The following is a 20,642-nucleotide window of genomic DNA, read 5'->3' on the forward strand; positions in this document are numbered from 1 at the left end:
GGACTTTTCAGCGTTTCAGCCGCACATTCCCCATTCCTGACCTCAGGTTCGTTAAGCTCACATGTTGCAAACTCGTCGGACAATTTCTGCACTGATGAACATTTTCACTCAATTTCAACATTTCTTGAAATGGAAAATCAGCAGCAAGAGAGTGAAACCTGGTTTTGCCTTGCTGTTTTAATGGTGCCTTCAGACTTTGTTACTGTACTCAAGTCGATTTTGCAGGTGTCCGCTCTTCACGTGAGGGTTTCTTTTTCTGGTGACTTTGGACTTCTACTCCTTAATTTGAAAACACGTGGGAAGGGTGAAACCTTTGAAACGATATGGTCTGTATATTGCGGATTTTCAACTATTGCAGGTTGGTGTGGAATATAGCTCCCGAAATGAGTGAAGAAATCGTGTAAAATGAAAAAGCGTATACCTACTTTTATTGTAGGATGTCTACCTAATGACTTGTCCCTTTAGATGTCCTCCACAAAACAGACAAACCATTTTTCAAAGAGTGCACATTTAATCAGACACTAAAAATATTAAATGTCACAAATAAATACAAAAAACACTTTGTTTAGTGTACCAAGTGCAATAAATTAAAGTGCGACTAGCACTAGCAAAACACTCAAGACATTGGGTTAGAAAATTGAAGTAATAATCATGACATTTGCCTGATTGTGCGTTATCGATCCATCCATTTTCTGAACCGCTTCTCCTCACGCGGGTCGCATGTGTGCTGACTCCGGGCGAGAGGCGGGGCGCGCCCTGAACTAGTCGCCAGCCAATCGCAGGGCACATATCAACAAACAACCATTCGCACCGACGGGCAATTTAGAGCCTTCGGCGAACCTAGCATGCGTGTTTTTTGGAAGGTGGGAGGAAACCACGGGGAGAACGTGCAAACACCTTGCAGGCAGGCTGGATTTGAACCCGGGTCCTCAGAACTGCGAGGCAGATGTGCTAACCAGTCGCCCACCGTGCCGCTCGTGTGTTTATGACAAAACAAAATGTTTCTATTTATGCTTGAGTAGGATACCTTTGCAAACTTTCCCTACGTAACTTCCCGTGGAGCTTTTCCATCCCTTAGTTTGCAACTGCCACAAAAAAGTAAACAAAAACCTTGAAGGTAAAAAACACACAGTCGATATGGAGCTGAACGATCCGCGGGCGAACGGCGTAACCTGCGCTACAAGGTGAGCTCCTCGATGTCGTCGTCGAAGGAGGCGACGGCGCGGACGGCGGGCCGGCTGTCCGCCACGTGCCGAGCGCCGAGGCGCCCCGCCGCTCGCGATCCTCCCCGCGCTTCGTTGCCGCCCGTCGAGTAGTCCGGCTCCGTTTTGCGAGCGTCGCCCGACGCCGCCGCCAGAGAACCGAACAGCTGGCGCATTAGCGTGGACTTCTTGTTCTTTTCCTCCGCCTCCGCCCTCTTGAGGCTAAAGACGCCGATGGCCTCCAGCGCGCGGTCGCCGTCCTCCCCGGCCGCGCTTTGCCGGGGGTTCCCGAACGAGGACACGTAGCTTCCGAAGACCGGGTCGTCTTCGACCTTGAGGGAGCGCAGGCTTCGCCGACCCGGCCCGCCCGGCGACGGCGTCTCGGGCGCGTTGGACTCGGACGAGTCAACGAAGACGGGGTCCTGTGAGTCCTCGTTCTGAAGGTCGATTTCGCGCATCTTGGCCAGCAGCTGGTCTTTCCTGCGACGCGCCTCGCTGCAGTTCCGCCGCCGGTCCGCTTCCTCGAGGACGGGGACGCTCTCGCCTGTTTGATTGGTCAACAAGCTGCCCGTGTCGTGCTCCTGCTCCTCTTTCCGCAAGTCTGTGGGAATCGGACACACAACGTTATGCCCACCGGAACCCCTAAATGTGGACTTTGGCCGACATTTTACGGAAAAATAAATGGGACCGAAAACTGCATTACCTTACGAGATTTTTCCAGGTGCGAGCTGGTCAGTTTTCACTTGTGTTTTACGAGCCAAAATGTGCGTTCCGAATGAGCTTCACCTACGCCGCCGCTTGAGTGAAGTGAAGTAAAACTAATTAAAATAAACTGACTGCCAACTGCCATTTTCCAGCATTTGGACTCGTCTGTCAAGACGAACACAATATTTCGTCTGGTGGCAATAGATGCACCCGACGACATTTGTTTCTACGGCTTCTTTCGTAATCGGCGGTCGCACATGGATCGGTTTCCCGCAAAACACAGGTTTCTGACCGGAAAGCAGAGTCAACAAGCTTTTTATGAAGAGAAACTTTGATGGAGCTATTTTTATGATTTTTTTGTTTGTTTTTTTTTTGCTTTTGTCACACCTCAAAATATCAAACAAAAGCAAGACTGAGGAGGGCCTTTTGGTGACAAATTATTTGCTAATTTATAGATAGATATACAACCGAGAAGCGTCGTGAACATTTTACATGGCCTGGGTAGTTGACTCAGTCTTTTTCACCATTGCGACGCACTTTCTATTTTACCGAGCGCGACATAAACCGTGTGAGGTGCCTGAACGTTTCCGACTTCCGACGTGTTGTCATTTCCCTTCCTCGTAACAAGGCGACATTCGCCGCCTAATCGTTCTCTCTTACTCAAAAGCTGCGCCGATCTCAAATCCAAAGCGACGCAACGCCGCCATCTACAGGAATCTGTTGGTCATTACAGTGGTTTACAAAGCCGAATTTCACAGACAAGCTGGGCGAGACCCGCTTCCACGTCTACGCCCCGCAGAAAAACTTGAAACTATTCATCGGATTCCAGTTGACGAAGGTAAACTCTTCTTACCGTCTCCGAATACGTCGGCCTCGGCTTCGAGAACACGGCGGGTGCGTCGTTGACGTTCCTCGTCCGTCCGCTTCCCTTCGCCGGAGCTTCCCGTTGCGTCTCCGCTCGTCGTCTCCTGCTGTTCCCGCTTTGGTCTCGGTCCGCCGTCCACCTCGTCCACTTGCTGCTGATGCCAAAGCGGAGCAAAAAGTGTGTTTGGAATGGCGCCCGATCCGCCAACTGGATAGAAATTCACTTGGAGAACAATTTGTCTGAATTTCTGTATTTTGAAAATGTCAAGCACATGACCATGGATACAAATAATTCAATTGCACATAATTGCTCATAATCGTTAATTACTGGTGGCTTGGGTACCTGTTGTTTGAATGTATCGATTGCATCGTCCGAGTCAAAGTAGGAGATTGCGACACGCCATCGTCAAAAATATGACTCATATCTATGGATTCATTAGACAAGTCTACGAAATCGCCTTCGCCAGAAGACAAAATTAAACTTCAGCCCTATTTTGCAAACAAATGACATCGGATCGGCTCCTTTATGCACGGACAATCGTTTGGCAAATGTACAAACGTCTTCTTCCGAACGCTATTTTGGGGTTTCATCAATCCCGCTGCTGAAGTGATGCGCGTTTCCCCATTTTTTTCGTTTTTCATTCCTTATCCGCCGATGTCCTCGGGCGACGTACCCATTCGGCCGGAACGGTGTGACAAGTGCACTGTGCCGCCCAATCGCTTCTTTCAGCGTTTGCGATTAGCGTGCGTCTTCCGGTTCGTGACTCCTCGTCTGGCCGCCGCTAGACGCTAGACGTTACCTTGAGCGACAGGTATCCGTCGGGGGCCGAATCGCTGTACTCCGCCAAGGCGGGAGGAGGCGAGGGGAAATCGGGGCTGCCGCCGCGCCCGTGCGTCTGCACCGCTTTGCTGTGTGTCCTGCTGAAGACTTCGCCGAGCAAAAAAATGAAAAATCAGTGAGGCTTTTTTTTGTAAGCGGCTCATCGAGCGACGTCTCCGCCTCACGTCTGGATTTCGTGTCGCCGTCGGTCACTTTCCTCGGTGAGACTTTTCCCATGCGGTGGGCGTAAATGTTCCTGGTTTCCAATTCCCGCTCTTTTTCCTGGAAAGGAAGACGACACCGGCGCTAGCCTGCGCTTTCCATGTCATGTTTGCGTGGCGAGCCACGCATTCGCCAACACGATCACAAATGATCAATACTACATCTCCATCTCAATCAATTAGAATCATGTCATTTAATTAGTTCAATTCCAAAAGTCAAAATGTACTACACGCACGCAAAGGGATTTAGTCGTCAGTATACGTATCATTTGGATGATTCTCGCTTACGGCAAATGAAAATCCAAAATTCAGCATCTGTACAAATGAGAATGTTGCGTCGGCAGGAATTTGCCCTCCGAAAATAAACGACATATTCCCACTTCTTGAGATTTGAACGCCTCGGGCGCAGCGTAATGTCAAAAGTCAAACGGCGGCCGATCCCGTCAGCGGAAAGCCTGTCGATTGCTCTCGCACGGGCGCTGCGCTCGTTTCGCGTTTGCATACCCGGAGTTTATTGGCCAGTTGCTCCAGCTCCTTCTGCAGACTCTTGATGTCTTCCTGCGCGCCGAGCGTCTTCTTCCTCTCGGCGGCCAGTTGCCGCTGGTGGCCGCCGTTGCTCAGCTCCAAGTTCCTTTCCAGCTCCTACACCGGCCACAAATGGCAGCATTTACGTGCCAAGGTCCGAGCTCTTCCGGTACCGAAGCGCCGTCTTCTCATGTATCCATTCATCCATTCCCTACCCCACTTCTGCTAACGCGGGTCGCGGGCACGCTGGAGCCTATCCCAGCGAACTGCGGCAACGCCCTGAACCGGTCGCCAGCCAATCGCAGGGCACATAGAAACAAACAACCATTCGCATTCGCATTCGCATTCACAGTCGTCAATGAACGTACCGTGCGAGCTTTTGGGAAGTGGGAGGAAAGCGGAGAACCCGGAGAAAAGCCACGCAGGCACGGGGGGGGGAGAACAGGCAAACTCCACAGAGGCGGGGCCGGGATTTGAACCCCGGTCCTCAGAACTGCGAGGCGGATATGCCGCCTTCTCATGTACGAGACTGGAAATAATAACCGCCGCAGCCCCTCGTTTTGGAGGGGGTCCCGGCCAAAAACTCCCAATCGCTCCGCCACGACCCCAGCGGCTCAAATAAAATGGACGTTCACGTCAGGTTCCGTTGACCACGCCAAATCTTCTGTCACACTAAAATACACTTCAATCGGAGAAAAGTAATATCATATTTACGATACATAAAAGAATTGTAATGACGAAATAATTCAGTCGTTTTCTACTGCTTGGCCCACACACACACACACACACACACGCACACGCGCGTAAGATCATCGCCTGCCACCGCGGGGGCCCGAGGTTCTAGACATCCCCCGGACTCACGGCCGCCCCCGAAATGCGCTCCACCGACGTGTGCACGTGTATGTGTTCGCTGTGATGGTAAAATGCAGAGAACACATTTCGTGCGCAGGCATGCGTGTTCATGACAATAAAAGGTCATTCTTCTTCTTCTCTTTTGGAGGGGGGCATATGCGCGCGCGCGCTCTGTAGCTCTGAAAGTCACGGGCGTACCTTGATTTTGAGCTGGGCCTCGTGCGTGCGCGCCGTCTCCTGGTCCAGCTGGCAGCTGAGCTCCTGGCGCTCCCCCAGCTGCCGCCGCTCCAGCAGCTTCTTCATGCGGCCGGCGGCGTCGTGGCTCCTCAGCAGCTGCTCGTCCTTCTCCTTCAGGCGGCGCTCGGCGGCGCGCTCCCGTTCGCGGGCGCGCCGCAGACGCTCGCGCAGGACGTGCGTCTCGTTGGCGTGGCACGACAGCATCTGCGAGATTTTGCTCTCGGCGTCCGTATAGTTCTGCAGGGCCTTCTCCTGGCGCGTCTGAAGCTGAAGCCGCCGCAAACGGCGCTCTCGTCAGTTCGAAGTCGGCCTCGTCGCCGATTGTTTTTGCGCAACACGCGTCTTCGATTGTCATCGGCCGAAAATCTGCACTTTATATACAGCGGCGCTTTGAGATGCGACTTACATTTATTCCATCGGTACGCTTGTATCTCAAATCGCCTTTCACCAGAAACAAAATTGGAACGCGTTTGTCAATGAGGACAATATCAAGCACTTTTTTTGCCACTGCTTTTCCAGGACTTTTTCAAAACCTTTTACTTATTTTTTTGGGGGGGGGGCGGGTCAAGAAAGTTTGCACGGTTTAAATCGGGGTTGTCCAAACTACAGCCGTCTATATTTTTTGCAGCACCGACATTGTGCCGGCAAGGCAGGAGAAGCCGACAAGTTCCTTCTCGGCTCTCACTTCCTCGTTTTCAAGCAATCCCACGTCATCGCGTAAGATGCGACGCCGAGGTCAGCTTGGTGCAGAACGCTCCCGTTTCGCTTGATTCTGCTGCTGCTCGGTGTAGGGGTGCGTCTATTGGGGGGGCCACGGGCCACCCACCCACCCCACAATCTGAAAAAATCTTTGACGTTTGCTTTCTTACCAAAGCACTTTTTTCCAAATACTGGATACGGCGGGAGTGGTAAAAGCAGTCGAACAATGTTTGCTACGGTCTCGCTACACGGCAGATTTTCAGCGAGTGTTGCTGAAATGTGTCTTTTTTTTTTTCCTACCTGCTTGAGAATGCGGTTCTCTTTCTGCAGCTCCACGATGCGTAGCTGCAGCTCGGCGTGAACGTTGCGCAGCTCGTTGATCTTCAGCAGACGGCCCGACAGCATTTGCCTGGTCAGGGGGTCCAGGTCTTTGGGGGGGAGGGAGTCCTTGCTGCGCGAGCGCGCCGCTCGGCCGCGGCCCGGACGCGGCGGCGGCGGCGGCCGGGCCCGAACCCGCTTCTCCAAACCTGACAAATGGAGGTAGAAATTTTTTTTATGTATACACACACACAGGTACATCTCGATGAATCAGAATAGCGTCAAAAGCGAAATTTTGTTGGGCAGCTCAATGAAAAAGTGGAACTCCATATAGAGATGCGACAATTACTCAGCGACTATCAATTCCACAAATATTTTGCTCATCGATGTCATTTAGAGACCTTGTTGAAGGTAAAATTGTTCAAATCCTCAGAGCAAAATTTCTAATGGTTTTTATACAGTAAAATGTTGTCCAGTGCAATTTTTCACATGGAAAAAAAAAAAAAAAAAAAAAACGATAAAAATGTCCATTTTGAATTTAAAAACTGAATTCAAATCGTATTGTCAAGCCAAAGTGAAGTTTAAACGAGGATTCGAACTCCAAAAATAGCAGAAGAACGACGAGAGACCGTAAGGCGCAAAAAGACGGCGCGCGTGAAAGAGCGGATCAAGAGCGAGCGGCAGGCGGCGACGAGCGGAAAGCTGAAAGAACAACGAAAGATGAAGATGAAGAAGAACAACGCCGAAAGAAGCAGACGGGCAGGAAGACACGTTTTGTCGTTGGCTGGCTGCGTGAAGACCGAAAGCCACGCCAAACGTCCTCCGACTCGCCCTCTCCACACGGCGGAGGCGACCGCTACGACTGCAACGACCGATCATCAGTTCAGCTGGAATTGTTAGCCAGGAGCTGCTGGCGGTTCTGAGCCATTGAAATGCGCCGGAACGATTCTGCTGGGGAAATGTGCACGTTTGATCGCACTCGTATGTTGAACACACGCGTGGCTTTTCAATTGAATCTTTTGAGCAATGATGCAACGGCAATTTGCGCAAATTGCCGGCTTATTGAAAAGCCGGCATCGATCAAACGTTGCCCGTGGTGTTCATTTAGGATCGTTTTAATTCTGAAATACAATTACATCAGTAATTCAAAACTTAGCATGTATGAATATTCTTCTTATTTCAAACTAACATTATTGTGATTTTTTAACCATAAAATAAGATGTTAACATATTCATAAAAACATTGCCTGTACTGTACTGTACTTGTTTTTCGAAATGATTCCTAAAGTAATTAAATCAAATCAGTTCCTTTTATAATTGGAAATACAGAAAAACTCTACTTGAATTTGCTTCCTCCCAAACTGGGCTTTGCAACGTAAAACGTAAACTTGGCGCGCTTTCTTTTCAACCGACCCGTGTTGTAGGGCGAAGCGCTGGAAAAGCGGCTGGCACGCGCAGGCGGCGACGGAGCGCGATCCCGCACGTACGGCGACAGCGAGCGCTCCGACTCGTCGTCGTCGTCGTCGTCGTCGTTGTCGTAGTCGTCCGAATAACACGTGCCCTTGCTCCGTCGCCCCTCGCCGTCCGACGCCCGGTCCCGGTCCCGGTCCCGGTCCGGATCCGTGGCGTAGTCTTGGCTTTTGGAGACGTCTTTTTCCGGAACCTGGATCCTGTCCCGGAGGTTCTTGTAGCGCTTCGGCTTTTTGGCGGAGGACGCTCGACTCTTCGCGCTCCCGATCGACCGCCGGCTCCGATCGTCGTCCCAGTCGTCCTCGGACGCGTCCCATTTGGACTCCATGTCGGTTCCGGTTCACCAAAGCGACGCTGTCGTCGGTGGCTTGAGAAGGGGACTGGAACGGAATTTAAAGAAGACATTTTTTCACAATTGCTTTCAGAAATGGGCCGCTCGCAAAAGCTCGACTTGGTTGTTTGATTTGTCACGCGGTGGGCGCGCAGGCAACGAGTACGCAAACGACCAAAAAGAACATTTTCCGTCAAGGTGCGAAGAGGCCCGAAGGTGCAGGTCAACGTCGATTAACTACGAAAAATAAACTAGCTTCTGGATTCAAATACGCAGTGCACGACGGCGACGCGGAGTCGATGTCTTTTGCGGGGCCGATCGATGATGTCGTCGATCGGATCGGCGAATGACGACATTAAAGGCGAACGGCGTAAAATGCTAATTACCGTCGCCGTAAAGTCTCATTTCGAGACTCGCGCGCATGTTCTCGGGACGTGGGAGGAAACCGGCGTACCCGGCGAAAACCCAAACATGCACGGGGAGAACGTGCAAACTCCACAGGCGAGGCCGGATTTGAACCCGCATCCTCAGAACTGCGAGACAGTCATCACCCACCGTTATGTCAATTGAAAAAGATTTCTAAATATGTTGTTTTATAGAAGGTGCTCTGTAGTTGCACGTGTCAATGAAAACACTGATTCAGAATGTTGAAATGGACCCATTTGAGCAAGCGCATATGATTTGAAACAAGATCCTCCATATGTGAATATTAGTTGCAATTAGGGAAAAAATGGACTTGTTATTTCTTACAGATAAACTGGTCAGGCCCATTGGAGGTCAAATTGGGGCGAATGTGCCCGTGAGCTCAAATGAGTTTGACAGCCCTGCTTTAAGCGACGGATATTTGAACACAAACGGTCGCGCGATGCATGTAGACAGGAAATATATCAATACTCACGGGCATATAGACTTTATCCTCTGCGTAGAACAAATATTACCACTGCTTACTGAGACCGTTGTCTCTCTGCATTATACTGCCCCCTGGTGCCCGAGGCGCAGACACCAGAAGGAGCAGCAGTGGCAAGAAATGTGGCAAAAACTGTCCCTTTACATTCAAAAGTCACGTTCTATTATTATTGTGTTTTTGTCAAGTAAAATACGGTAGAGTGCTCTAACTTTTTTTTGGGTGCTGTAACGAATGGATGGCATGTCCGTTCGCCCCAAAAGGGATGAAAGATGATTTGAGATTTTGCCTCTCAAGGCACCACTGTATTTCCATTTTGTTCTTGTATTGTTGAGTTGTGTCGTTTCATGAGTTCCGTGTGTAAACCGCCAAATGCGGTGCAAGTCACTTCGTTCGGATTTGCAAGAGCTCCTTCAAATGTGTGAGAAGCAGTTTGGAAACGATCTCTCCACCCGCGATAAACGGGGGGGGGGCTGACTGCACGCTGAACCCGAACCGAATCGGATCTGATCTGGGAGTGCCATCTGAAGTGGGACTAACAGGGCGTTTCTATGGCAACCCAAAGCCATCTCGTGAACCGGAGTCCAAATAATCCTTCCTACCGTCATTTGTCAGTGAGCTCTTAATCGGCACCGCGCTTGCAAGCCCCCCCCCCCCAAAGGGGACCGGATTAGGCCGGCTGCTCTTGTCAGGTGACTGACACACCTGGGCCCCCAGCCCCAATTTGTGCTTGTCAGCTTCGATAAAACTTCCCCCGCAGGGCAATTGTAATGGCGGCGCTAACGGAAAGCTAAGCGGGCGACACCGTTGGGCGCGCAACAGGTGAGCCGTGTCTTACCGTTACGTGTCCTCCTCAATCCCTCGCCGATTGTCGCCGTCTCACGACAAAGGGCGCATTACTAATTGGGCCCCGAGGCGTCGTCTCAAGAGTGGCGCCGGGGGAAGAAGCTCGCGAAAACAAATGAGAAAGAAGAAGGCTCAAACTTTTGGCTAAGCTAACGTGCTAGCCGCGTCGCGTCGCGTCGCGTCGCCGTGTTCACTCGTCCGCATTCCAAATTCGACAGTGCCCTGCTCCGTCGTGTGAGCGGGGCGAGGAGGGAGGACGCCGAACTGGAACGACGGCCATTGCTGGCTGCTTCCGCCCCCTCGCAAAATCTTTATTGCCATTGCTGGCTGCTGCTTCTGTGACGTCACCGGTTCGTCTCGCGTTCCACTACGCGCCGCAGAAATATTCACAGTTTGATGATTAGAATAATAAACAAATCCAGTTGACAAAGAATGCCAAAGAATAAGTGGGCTGGGGGCTTGTTGCATTGGCCGGGAATCGAACCGGAGCCTCCCGCGCGGAGATTCCTCTCGCGAGATCTCATTTCTCGCGATGCCACCGTAGAGCTCAATCCAGGCTCCAATCTAAAAATAACCTTCAAGAAATTAAAATTAAATTGCATAACAAGATGCCATCAAAATGATTTTTAATAGAGAAATTAGGCAGGAATTGACCTGAAATTGATTTTCTTTTGTGCTTATACTGAATCTGTACAAATACTGATATAAATGACATTTTCCACCATATTCTAATTGATATTGATAGACACTTGAAAATCAAAGTACTTCGGTATGTCACCATGGTTACATAACGCTGTGATTTCATTTGATGGTCTTCCGTGTTGAATGTTACAATAGCAACGTCATCCCCAATAAGAAATTGACACGTGGCTCAATGAGATTTTAAAAAACCGAAACGAGCTACCTTTTCACACGTGGACAAATGAACGCACAAAAGAGGAAGACGAGTGGTCCTCGGCTGGACTTTCACGTTTTGGATCTTTTAGCAGGCGGCTGAAGACGATCCCACCCGGGCGGTTTTTCGGCCTCGCCGTCGCTGTCCTCTTCGTCATCTTCGTCGTCTGCAGCACAGGAACGACTTGTCACGCTCGAGTCAACGGGGTTATGTTGGCCGACTGTACCATTATCATTGGGGCAGCAACTAAAGATTATTTTGAATAACGGATTCATCTGGACTCTAAAATTGTCCGTAGGTGTGAATGTGAGTGTGAATGGTTGTTTGTTTGTATGTGCCCTGCGATTGGCTGGCCAGCGGTTCGGGGCGTACCCCGCCTCCTGCCCGATGACAGCTGGGATGGGCTCCGGCACGCCCGCGACCCGCGTGAGGAGAAGCGTGACAGAAAATGGATGGATGGATTAATCTGTCAATGTTTTTTTAATTATTCCAATTTTAAAAATGACTTCCTTTTTTAGAAAACGGGCCATTCTTTCAGACTAACGGTGCATAAAATGCACACGCATAAATCCTTTATCATTCAGTTCCTGGCTTGTTTTTTGTTTGTCAGAAAATTGGCAAAAATGTTGTTGATTGTTTTCTAAAGTAAAAGCAGATGTTTGCAAATGTATTATTTTGAAGGGGGAAAAATAATCAGTCTGCTTTGGTGAGGACTACGTAAATCGGCTGAGAAATGGCTGAAATTCTGAGAATTGATGAAAAACAATGAATGGATTATCAAAACGGTTGTCGATTCATTGGCGAATGATGATTATTATCCATGCATCCATCCAAGCATTTTCTGAGCGGCTGCTCCTGATGGGTGAACTGGCGCCGAACCCATCTGAGAGGCGGGGTACATACAACCTGAACTGGTCGCCTGCCAATCGCTGGGCACATAGAAACAAGCAACCGTTCACACCAACGGGCAATTTAGCGTCTAGAATCATCATTATTTGCAGGTTAACTTTTGCATTTTCGGCATCACTGAATACGTCCAACATTGTTCCCCGAATCCACAATTATTTGGAGCCTCTTGTTGTTGCTAAACTGTCCAGCAGGTGGCTAACGAATGAGCAGAATGAAGGCTACCCTTTAAAGAGGAAAGACAAATATGAACTGCAACATAATAAAACCCAAGGACACAATGTGTTCTCAAACAGATAACAACAGCTTGAGGAATTGATGGCGAATTTGCGTGAAAAACGACAGACCAAGTGTGACGTCTCCTGCGGCGAATTTTTCCTTCTCCACGAGCTCGTTGAGAAGGGGCGAGACGCTCTGAGCGACTTTGCGAAGTCCTGCCATTAGAGACGTCAGCGTGTTCTCCACTGGGACGTTTATTTTCTCAACTTTGTCAGCGCGTCCGTCTCGGCATTTCAACTCCGCTGAGAGTGAGGAGGCCGCCATCTTATCTGCGTCGTCACGCACAAGTTGCTTTACATTTTAAATAAATGTGTAAGTTCAAGTAAATTAGATCTCTCTTCGGAGTTAGAACGTGGAGCGACTGTATGTTACAAATTAAATGCTTAATATTAAAAACATAAACAACAATAACTGTGACCTGTAACCTGTGTATGCCACCGCCGCCTTATTAGGATTCCCACATGATTTCCAGGCAGGACACGCCCCGCTGCAACATGATTGGCTCCTGCATCGGGGGACGAGCATGCTACGCAGATGTAACGAGATGACCGTCCCGAACATATATCACATTTGAACGAAATAAAAATAAAGAAGTTTGTAATGCTTTGGTTTAGGGCGGTTTAGGATGGGTGACTGTTAGGATTAGGGTTAGCGATCAACATTAACGCCGTCACATTTAAATCACATACTTTTCCCGTCTGGAAGCAGTAGGGCATGTTCAACAGTGATACAACAGCCAATCATAGTGCAGCGGCGTGTGTCCTGTCTGGAAACTGGGGGAATCCTAATAACGTGCTACAGTTGCGGAAGTAAACCGGATGTTGTGGCGTGTCGTAACATACGCATATTCAATCCAGCGTTTGTCACCACAGTAACGGTATTACAGTAATGTTTACAATACGCGTTTGTATCATTTATTTGAACGTGTCAGTGCCTGTTTACGAAGCAGAACTGGCACATCCAATATGGCGGACGTGCTGACGTTCCACAGCAACTCAATGTGGGTTCTATTTACTTGTGCTGCCTAACCCTGTGTTAGCAGCTAGCGCTCTGGACGGCCGATCGTTTGCGAAGCTCGCTGGACGGAGAATCGCCGATTGTTTTGCCGAACTGGCTCACTGTAATTTGGAACGACACACGTCCATCGGTAATCTATTTTCATCTCAGCGATTAATTATAATCTCTCTCCATCAGACATTGGGGCACAATCATCTTGCCCGTTCATCGGGAAGCTAGCTAACTCGCACGACGGAAGGACCAATTTCTTGCTCGGCTGCCGATTGCAGCTTGCTTGCAAGCGTTATTTCGGCCTTTTTTGTTTTTCGAGCTTCTTCATTGTTTCACTTTCAAGACGATTCTACAAGTCTGTTTGTCGTGTGCACAATAGTAAAAACACAACGGTAGCAGTGAGCAATCACATTCTTACTTTGCTAGTCTTTCCGCTTATGCAAATAATCCAAAAGCAAAAAAAAAAAAAAAAAAAATATATATATATATATATATATACACACATATACATACATACATACTGAAGGGGAGGGGAGGCTATGTACATGAGAATAATTTAAACGGGTAATTTTTTATTTTTTCAAATGGACAGTGTATTCGAGTTGGGCAGTAGTAATAGGTAGGGCCTGACCCATATGGATTTTTTTCTGGGGTGGGGCAATTCCAATATTTGGCAGAATACATTTCCGACAGCCAATTAATTGACCAATTAATTAAAAAAAATAAATGTGTGTGTGCACGATTACAAAAGAAGAAACTATTTAGTGACCGTCTGTGATGGCATGTTGGTAGAAGCTTTTTTAAAATCTTGTTTCCGACTTACTTTTGTCAGTTTTCTCCAATTGTCCATCCGATGAAAAGACGTTGTTGTTGGCGCGGCAGGCGAAGATGTGCGAGGAGCAGACGGTGTCTCTGGTGGACGTCGTGCAGGAGGACGACGAGCTGCAAGAAGAAGCTTCCGCCGTGCTGGCGGGAAGCGACTCGGAGCGCTGCTCGTATCCGCAGGTAAACGGCTCATTTTCAATATCATTTCAAAATTCGCCAGAAAATCGCACTTTTCTCTCTGTTGTAAAGTTAAACAAATACTTAAGGACAAAGTTTTGCGAAGTTATTTTCATTCATTATATTTTATATATTTTTAAAATAATCGGCTGATTTTTCCCAGTGTTATTTTGTTTGTTTGTTTTTGTTAGTCGAATGTCTTTGTCTTATGTTGTGTTGTGGTAATATGTCAAACGAAGCGAAAAAAATCGTCCGATTTCTGCTGCTTGAAAAGGGCTAGTATGCGTCGGGCCCGAGTAACGCAACCGCCGCTGCTAATCGATGAATGGGTTGATTGTGGCGCCTTTTGGCTCAAATGAAATGAGAAGCGGCGTGTGTGCGCGCAGGGCTACGTGAAGCGTCAGGCTCTGTACGCCTGCAACACGTGCACGCCGAAAGGAGGCCAAGCGGCCGGCGTATGTTTGGCGTGTTCCTACAAGTGTCACGAAGGTCACGACCTGTTTGAGCTCTACACCAAGAGGTGAGTGTGATGACCTTTGACCTCTACGTCAGCCGATCGGCGGCCGTCATCGAAGTCCGTCTCGATGTTCTCTTCAGGAACTTCCGCTGCGACTGCGGAAACGGGAAGTTTGCGGACGTGCCGTGTAAACTCTTTCACGTGAGTCGCACGACCTTTTTTTCCTCGCCCGGACAACGTGACAAGTGGCCGCCATCTTTGGAGTGAGCGATTCAAAGGCCTCTAAAAGCCTCCAGAACCAATCATTTCACAAAAACACAATTGCCAACTGACACACGGTACGTGACCCGTTCTGCTCCCCAATAACGTCCGCTTTTCCACGCCGTTGAAGTCGACTTTTTAGCGCCCTGAGAGTTTCGGCGCAAACTTTTAACCTTTTCAGCCAATCAGAGAAGAACTTCCCCAAAGTAACAAACGAAACCAAAGAGTCCGGAGCTGCGGTTACCGATTCCTTTGATCATGGATTCATTTGTCAGTTCGATCCAATGAATCCATGAAAACATTTTTTTTTTATTTCCATCCCATGATTCAAGAACAGGACATTATTTCAAATATCAAAACGTGTCTGGTTTGGTCCGTAACAGCCGTCAGAAAATCGACCAAATGTTGATGATTGTTTTCCAAAATAAAAGCCGATGTTTGCAAAGGTCTTATTTGGATAAAACGAAGGCGATCAGTCTGTTTCATGGAGGACGACAGAAATCGGAGAGGTGCCGTTGAGAGGCTGAAATTTGGAGGATTAGGACAAGTGAAACGAAATGATCAATTCATTTCAATCTCACAATTAATTTGATAACAAATTAGTTGTGGATTATGTCTTGCATCTCTAATCAAGTTGTACTGTTTGACTGGAATTTGCAGGCCTTTTTGGACCAAATTTTCGATAGCGCACAAAAATGGCACCCAAAAGGAGCAAAAATATTTCCTCCTTGCAAAAGAAGCCCTCATCCGTTTTTCCAAATTCTTGCCGTCCGCGTTGCAGCCAGACTCCGCGGCAGTTGGAGCCGCTGTCATTTTTGGCAAATCTTTTCACTCTGCCAAGCGTAGCGATTGGGGAGTCGGGAGCGATAAATGATTCGCTCGTTCCCTCATCACTACAAAGGGACTTTCGGTGGACATTTTAGGCACTAACTCGATCTGCCGTGGAAAAGTCCCTTTGAAGTGCGGAGGGCGTCGGGAACCATTGCGAACGCGGTCATTGTCTTCGCAGTCATTCACTCGTTGCAACGATGGCAGCTAACTCGATCTGCAAGTTGAAGCGGCCCTTCCAAAAGGACTGTCATTTTGGGGGACTCTTGTCATCTTGCTAATTGTAGCGATTGGAGAATCGCGAACGATCGTGAACGCGGTCGCTGCGTTTGCAATCCTTCATTCGTTACTGACTCCCCGATCGCCGGAAAAGGATTTAGCGCACATTTTAGGGGCCTAACTGGATCCGATCCGCGAGTTGAACCCTCTTTCCAAACTGTCATTTTTTGGCAAACCTTGTCACTTAGCTAATTGTGGTGATTTTGAGGTCAACCTTTTAGGAAGTCTGGAAGTCTACAAGCCGAAGTGGCCGATCCAAGGCGACGTTTGTGTTTTTGTGAGCTTAGGCCAAGGATGACGTCAACGGCTTGAACAAATACAGCCACAACTTCTTCGGGGAGTACTGCACTTGCCGCCGGCCGTACCCCGACCCGGAAGACCAGGTGACGCTCTCGACAGTCTCCGATTGGCTGCGCACTTTTGAAACGTCATTTGGGACACCTAACAGTCAAGACATTTTGCCATTAGGTTTTCGAAAAATATGACTTGAGAGTGTTTTTTTTTTGTTTTGTTTGTTTTTATGTATTTATGGCCTTTTTGCCCACGGTCCTAAATTCAAATAGTCATGTCAGCCAACGGAATGGATGTCAAGGAAATTGAGTTGAAAGCGGCCTCGTGTGCCCATCTTCTCACGGCTTCTTCCATTGGCAGGTGGACGATGAAATGATTCAGTGCGTGTTGTGCGAGGACTGGCTGCACGGCCGGGTGAGATCTCGCCAACAAGCTTAAGAGGCGGCCGCTCGTCGGGCCGTACGCCGGCTAACTCGCGCGTGTGCGTGTTCAGCACCTCGGCTGCGACGTCCCCGACTGCGTGGAGCTGCGCGAGATGATCTGCGAGTCGTGTATGAACACAAACGCCTTCCTGTGGAGCTACGCCGCTCGCCTGGCAGGTAACCGCCGCCGCCGCGTCGCCAAGCGGCGATTTGACGGACGCGCCTTCCGAGCCTGGCTAAGCCGCCCGCCTCTGATCCAGTTCCAGGCGCTGCGGTCGAGTCGGATGCGGCGAAGGAGACGGGCGCGGACGCCGTTCGGGCCGACGAGGTAACGTCCTCTTGAGGACATCGTCTCGTCGTCGACTGGCAGACGTTGTCCAGCGTTTTGACTGATCTTGCAAGACCCGCGCAACATTTTCTTCCGTCTCGGTATAAGCGCTCAAACTACCGAAACGGAGTAAAAGGACCACGCTGTCTCCTTTCACCCGAAAACTTTTGTTTCTACTGCTTTCGATTCTTCGGTAATCGGCAGTAGAGTGTGTTGCTTTCACCAAATGTACCACTTTCTGACCAAAAGTGGAGAAAAGGAGCTTTTGTCGAAAGGCGCTTGCATTTCTTGCATTTGTGACGCAAACAACAAAAACAAGACTGAGGAAGGACAAAATCGTCATTTCTTTATGATGAATGACATTATGGGAGAAAAAGGGATTGATTTCAGTGCTCTTACGTAGACGGTCGTGTCGTGAAACACTTTTGAGAGGGAACATTTAGGACCAATTTCTACGTGAAAAATCATTTTGGTTGTTTGTCATGGAATATTTGAGTTTCTAGAGATTGTGAATTTTGGGTTTCGTTTGCTATAAGATGTAATCATCAATATTATACATACATGTATATTTCAACTCTTGGCTATAATGCTAATGATAGAATTGAAGTGAAAGAAGCTTTTGACACAATTCAAGTAGAACAAAGAAACGCGACGCTGACTCGGCGCGTCTCGCGTTGAACGGCTTTTCTTACGTGCCGCTCCTGAACTGCGCCATCTGTTCTCGTACTCGCGACGCTCGGACTCCGTTTGTGGTATACGCATACGTACTCCGTTGGCGCGTCAGCTGCCTCAACCTGTCCGATTTCCAACGTGTTGGCGTTTCGCTCCCTCGCAATCGACAAGATTCTTCGCCTCATCGTCTTCTTCTACTCCAGTGATTCTCAAAGTGTGCTATATGGGCTCCCCCTAGTGGTGTGTGAAAGAATCACTGATTTAAAAGGAATCAAATTTACATTTAAAAGGTGACATAGTCAAACCGAATTAGAATGAAGCTTGTAGCGGTGCATACAACCGGTTTAAAAAAACATTTTTGGAGGCGCTACCAGGTGTCCAAATTTTGACAATCACTGTTCAGCTCAAATGCAAAGCGACGCGATGCCGATGGCGCCGTCTGCTGGCGTCCGCGTGTCACGACTGTTGCGTAGAAGCTCGAGTTGCGCAGACGAGAGAAACGAGACCTTCCTGTCGAAAACGTTCTCTACGGATATTCTCGTTTGTGGGAGCAAACGCTCGGTTTCCACTTGACGAATTGAAACGTCCGCGGGAGCGAATGCGCTAACGGCGAGTTGCGGGCGCCCCCTACAGGAGGACGACGCCACGGAGCCGAGCCGCAAACGAGTTCGCGTGGAGGAAGGGGAGCCGAGCTGCGGACTGAAGGCGCTTCAGAGCGCCGGCGCCGAGCGAGTCGGGTCCGGAGCGGTCTTCTGGCGTTCGGGGTGGCGCTCCCGGCTGTGCCGCTGTGACGCCTGTCAGGTGGGAGCCGCCGGCCGCCTTCCCCGTCGGCAGGCGAGCCCGCTGACGCGTGCGCCGATGCCTTCAGGCGAGTCTGTCGGCGGCGGGTCTCTCCTTCCTGCTGGACGAGTCGGACACGGTCCTGGCGTACGAGAAGAAAGGCGAGAGCGAAGAAGGCGGCGCTCCGGGTCACGACCCCCTCATGTCGGCGCTGGACAACCTGAACCGCGTGCAGCAGCTGGAGATCATCCACGGTAAAAACCCGAAAACGCCGGTGGCCGTCGAGCGGCGGCGCTGACGTGATTGTACTTCCTGTCAGGGTACAACGACATGAAGAGCGAGCTGAAGGACTTCCTGCAGGGATTCGTCGCCGAAGGGAAGGTAAGCTGGCGCCCAAATGCGGGAAACTTTGGCAAATTGAATGGGGGAAGCCATCGGGCCCGGCCTGTGTTACGTGCGGGAGAAAGTCCGCCCTTTCCTTTTTGTGCTCAGACTCGAGCCGCGCAAGTAGTACGTCGGCGCCATCTTGTGGCATCGAGGAGTTTCATTTGGATAAATGGAGTGCTTGGGTGCCATCTTGTTGTCAATGAGGAGCTTCAATTAGACAAAAGTAGCGGTTTGCCACTATCTTGTGGCACTTCGGTGCCAAGGAACTACGTTGAAGTGAATTGAGGCGCTTTATTGAGACAACAGTAGGGGGCGTCTCTTCCTCACAGATTTTCACGATCGACGCCAGGGGTCACAATTTGCTGTATGAAAACGGTCACGTGACGAGCGCCTTTTCCGTGTCGCAGGTCGTGACCTCCGACGACATTCGGCAGTTCTTCGAGCGGCAGCACAGTCGCAAAAGAAGACAAGCGGACGGCCGCTTCCACTGCGCCTGACGCCCTCCGACCCTCGACCCCGTCCGCTTGGTCTTTTTACTCCTCTTCGCTCGATTTTCTTTTTCATGAAAAATAAAAACTCGTCAACGCTGGAAGCTTCTGGATTGGTCTTGTTTTTTGGATGCATCACACGATCAGGAAGTTGAAATGACATTCGTCTTTTCCAGCACCCCAAAAAACATCCCCAAAATTCTTTCATGAAAAAAGACAAAAGAAAAGACCAAAAGTGGCACACAGTGGCACGGTTTTGTGTGCGTGCCTGCGTGCGTGTTCATAGCGGCGTGTCTTTCTTCAAGCGTGTTTCCATCACGTCAAGTCTTTTCTTGTGTGGACAAAATGTAATCAGCTCTTCTGTTGACTCTGAAGGCCCCCCGCCCTCATCCCACCCCCCTCCCCCCCTCTCCCCTCTCCCCCCTCGGTGTGTACGTGCGCAGCAAGCGAAGACGACCGCCACATTACAGAGCGAGCGCTGCCCGGCGTGACCACGGCCAGCGGAGCGGCGATGAAGAAGGTCGTCCAGGGTTTTCTCGGCGGCGCCGAGCGGGTCCCGGCGAAGGCGGGCGCGGCCTTCGTCCACAGCAAACCTCCCAGGCAGCGCATCGGAGCCGGGGTGAGAACTTTTCCGTCGTAATGGGTCAACGGGAGGACGGGACCGAGACGGTCCGCTCTCGGCGCCGGTTTTTCTGTTTGGGAAACGTCTATGAAATCCAACATATTAGGGTGACGCTTTTAAGCTGCCATAAGTCGAGACGTCCACGTGCGCTTTGGTGACAGTTGTCCGACGTGAAGCTTTTTTAGGCTCCCCGAAATGTTATCAAATGTTCAACATTTCAATTTGAACTTGAAATGAAGAAAAGGCCGCTTGTTTGTTTTTTGTCCTCTGATAGCAAAGTTTTTTGGTCATGTCCGTGTTTGCGGTGGCCATGTTGGCGCCGGCGGCGTGGATCGTCCACCATCTGCCCGAGTATCGCCGCAGGAGCCGCCGGAAGCCCGCCGGCTGAAAGACGCGTCCGGCGAGCTCGACGTCCTCGTCCTCCCGCCGCGTTTCCCTTCACGTCAACGTCACAATAAACGGAAACAAACCTCCGAAACGGCTCTTCTTCTTTTGCGTCCTTGTTTCTTCATTGTTACCGAAGGTAAACGGCTAACACAATATCGTTGAAAAAAGCAAACGTCAAATGTTTGTATATTTTGGAGAGACGTGATGATCAAAAAGAACATCGCGTTCTCCAAACAGGAAGTTTGTGTTTGAACAGGAATGTGTTTGTCGTGATGACGTCACTTCCTGTTACAGAGAACTCCCACAGAGAGACAAGAGGAAGGACGCGCTCGTCGTCGTCGTCTTGAAATACGGCAA

The 20,642-nt window shown here is 49.7% G+C and overlaps 2 protein-coding genes across 12 annotated transcripts; one reads left to right on the plus strand and one right to left on the minus strand.

The window, feature by feature from the left end:
- Positions 1-491: 491 nt before the first annotated feature.
- lca5 (lebercilin LCA5) lies at positions 492-12,508 on the minus strand. 7 transcript variants are annotated; one of them, XM_061753454.1, is made up of 10 exons: positions 12,142-12,507; positions 10,898-11,054; positions 7,856-8,292; positions 6,426-6,652; positions 5,388-5,693; positions 4,317-4,454; positions 3,777-3,873; positions 3,572-3,699; positions 2,761-2,926; positions 492-1,803 (listed from the first exon to the last, which is right to left on the minus strand). In XM_061753454.1, exons 3-10 carry the CDS (start codon positions 8,238-8,240, stop codon positions 1,178-1,180), a joined length of 2,073 nt encoding a protein of 690 aa, XP_061609438.1. In that variant the 5' UTR covers positions 8,241-8,292; positions 10,898-11,054; positions 12,142-12,507; the 3' UTR covers positions 492-1,177. The 7 variants fall into 7 exon arrangements, with proteins under 7 accessions (XP_061609438.1, XP_061609436.1, XP_061609437.1 ...); XM_061753452.1 differs by having other exon boundaries at positions 9,986-11,054; XM_061753453.1 differs by having other exon boundaries at positions 9,986-12,020.
- LOC133468053 (putative E3 ubiquitin-protein ligase UBR7) lies at positions 9,839-20,376 on the plus strand. 5 transcript variants are annotated; one of them, XR_009785403.1, is made up of 13 exons: positions 12,881-13,220; positions 13,914-14,086; positions 14,470-14,603; positions 14,681-14,741; positions 16,196-16,291; positions 16,560-16,613; positions 16,693-16,798; positions 16,882-16,949; positions 18,255-18,422; positions 18,490-18,655; positions 18,721-18,782; positions 19,720-19,895; positions 20,173-20,376. XR_009785403.1 is itself a non-coding variant. In XM_061753465.1 (12 exons), the coding sequence occupies exons 2-12, from the start codon at positions 13,970-13,972 to the stop codon at positions 19,283-19,285; spliced, it is 1,122 nt and encodes a 373-aa protein (XP_061609449.1). In that variant the 5' UTR covers positions 9,839-9,969; positions 13,914-13,969; the 3' UTR covers positions 19,286-19,380. The 5 variants fall into 5 exon arrangements, 4 of the variants coding, with proteins under 4 accessions (XP_061609449.1, XP_061609450.1, XP_061609447.1 ...); XM_061753465.1 differs by lacking the exons at positions 12,881-13,220; positions 19,720-19,895; positions 20,173-20,376 and adding exons at positions 9,839-9,969; positions 19,196-19,380; XM_061753466.1 differs by lacking the exons at positions 12,881-13,220; positions 19,720-19,895; positions 20,173-20,376 and adding exons at positions 9,851-9,969; positions 19,196-19,380 and having other exon boundaries at positions 13,964-14,086.
- The last annotated feature ends 266 nt before the right edge of the window (positions 20,377-20,642 follow it).

The sequence above is a fragment of the Phyllopteryx taeniolatus genome, chromosome 18, assembly GCF_024500385.1.
Source record: "Phyllopteryx taeniolatus isolate TA_2022b chromosome 18, UOR_Ptae_1.2, whole genome shotgun sequence".
Lineage (NCBI taxonomy): Eukaryota > Metazoa > Chordata > Actinopteri > Syngnathiformes > Syngnathidae > Phyllopteryx > Phyllopteryx taeniolatus.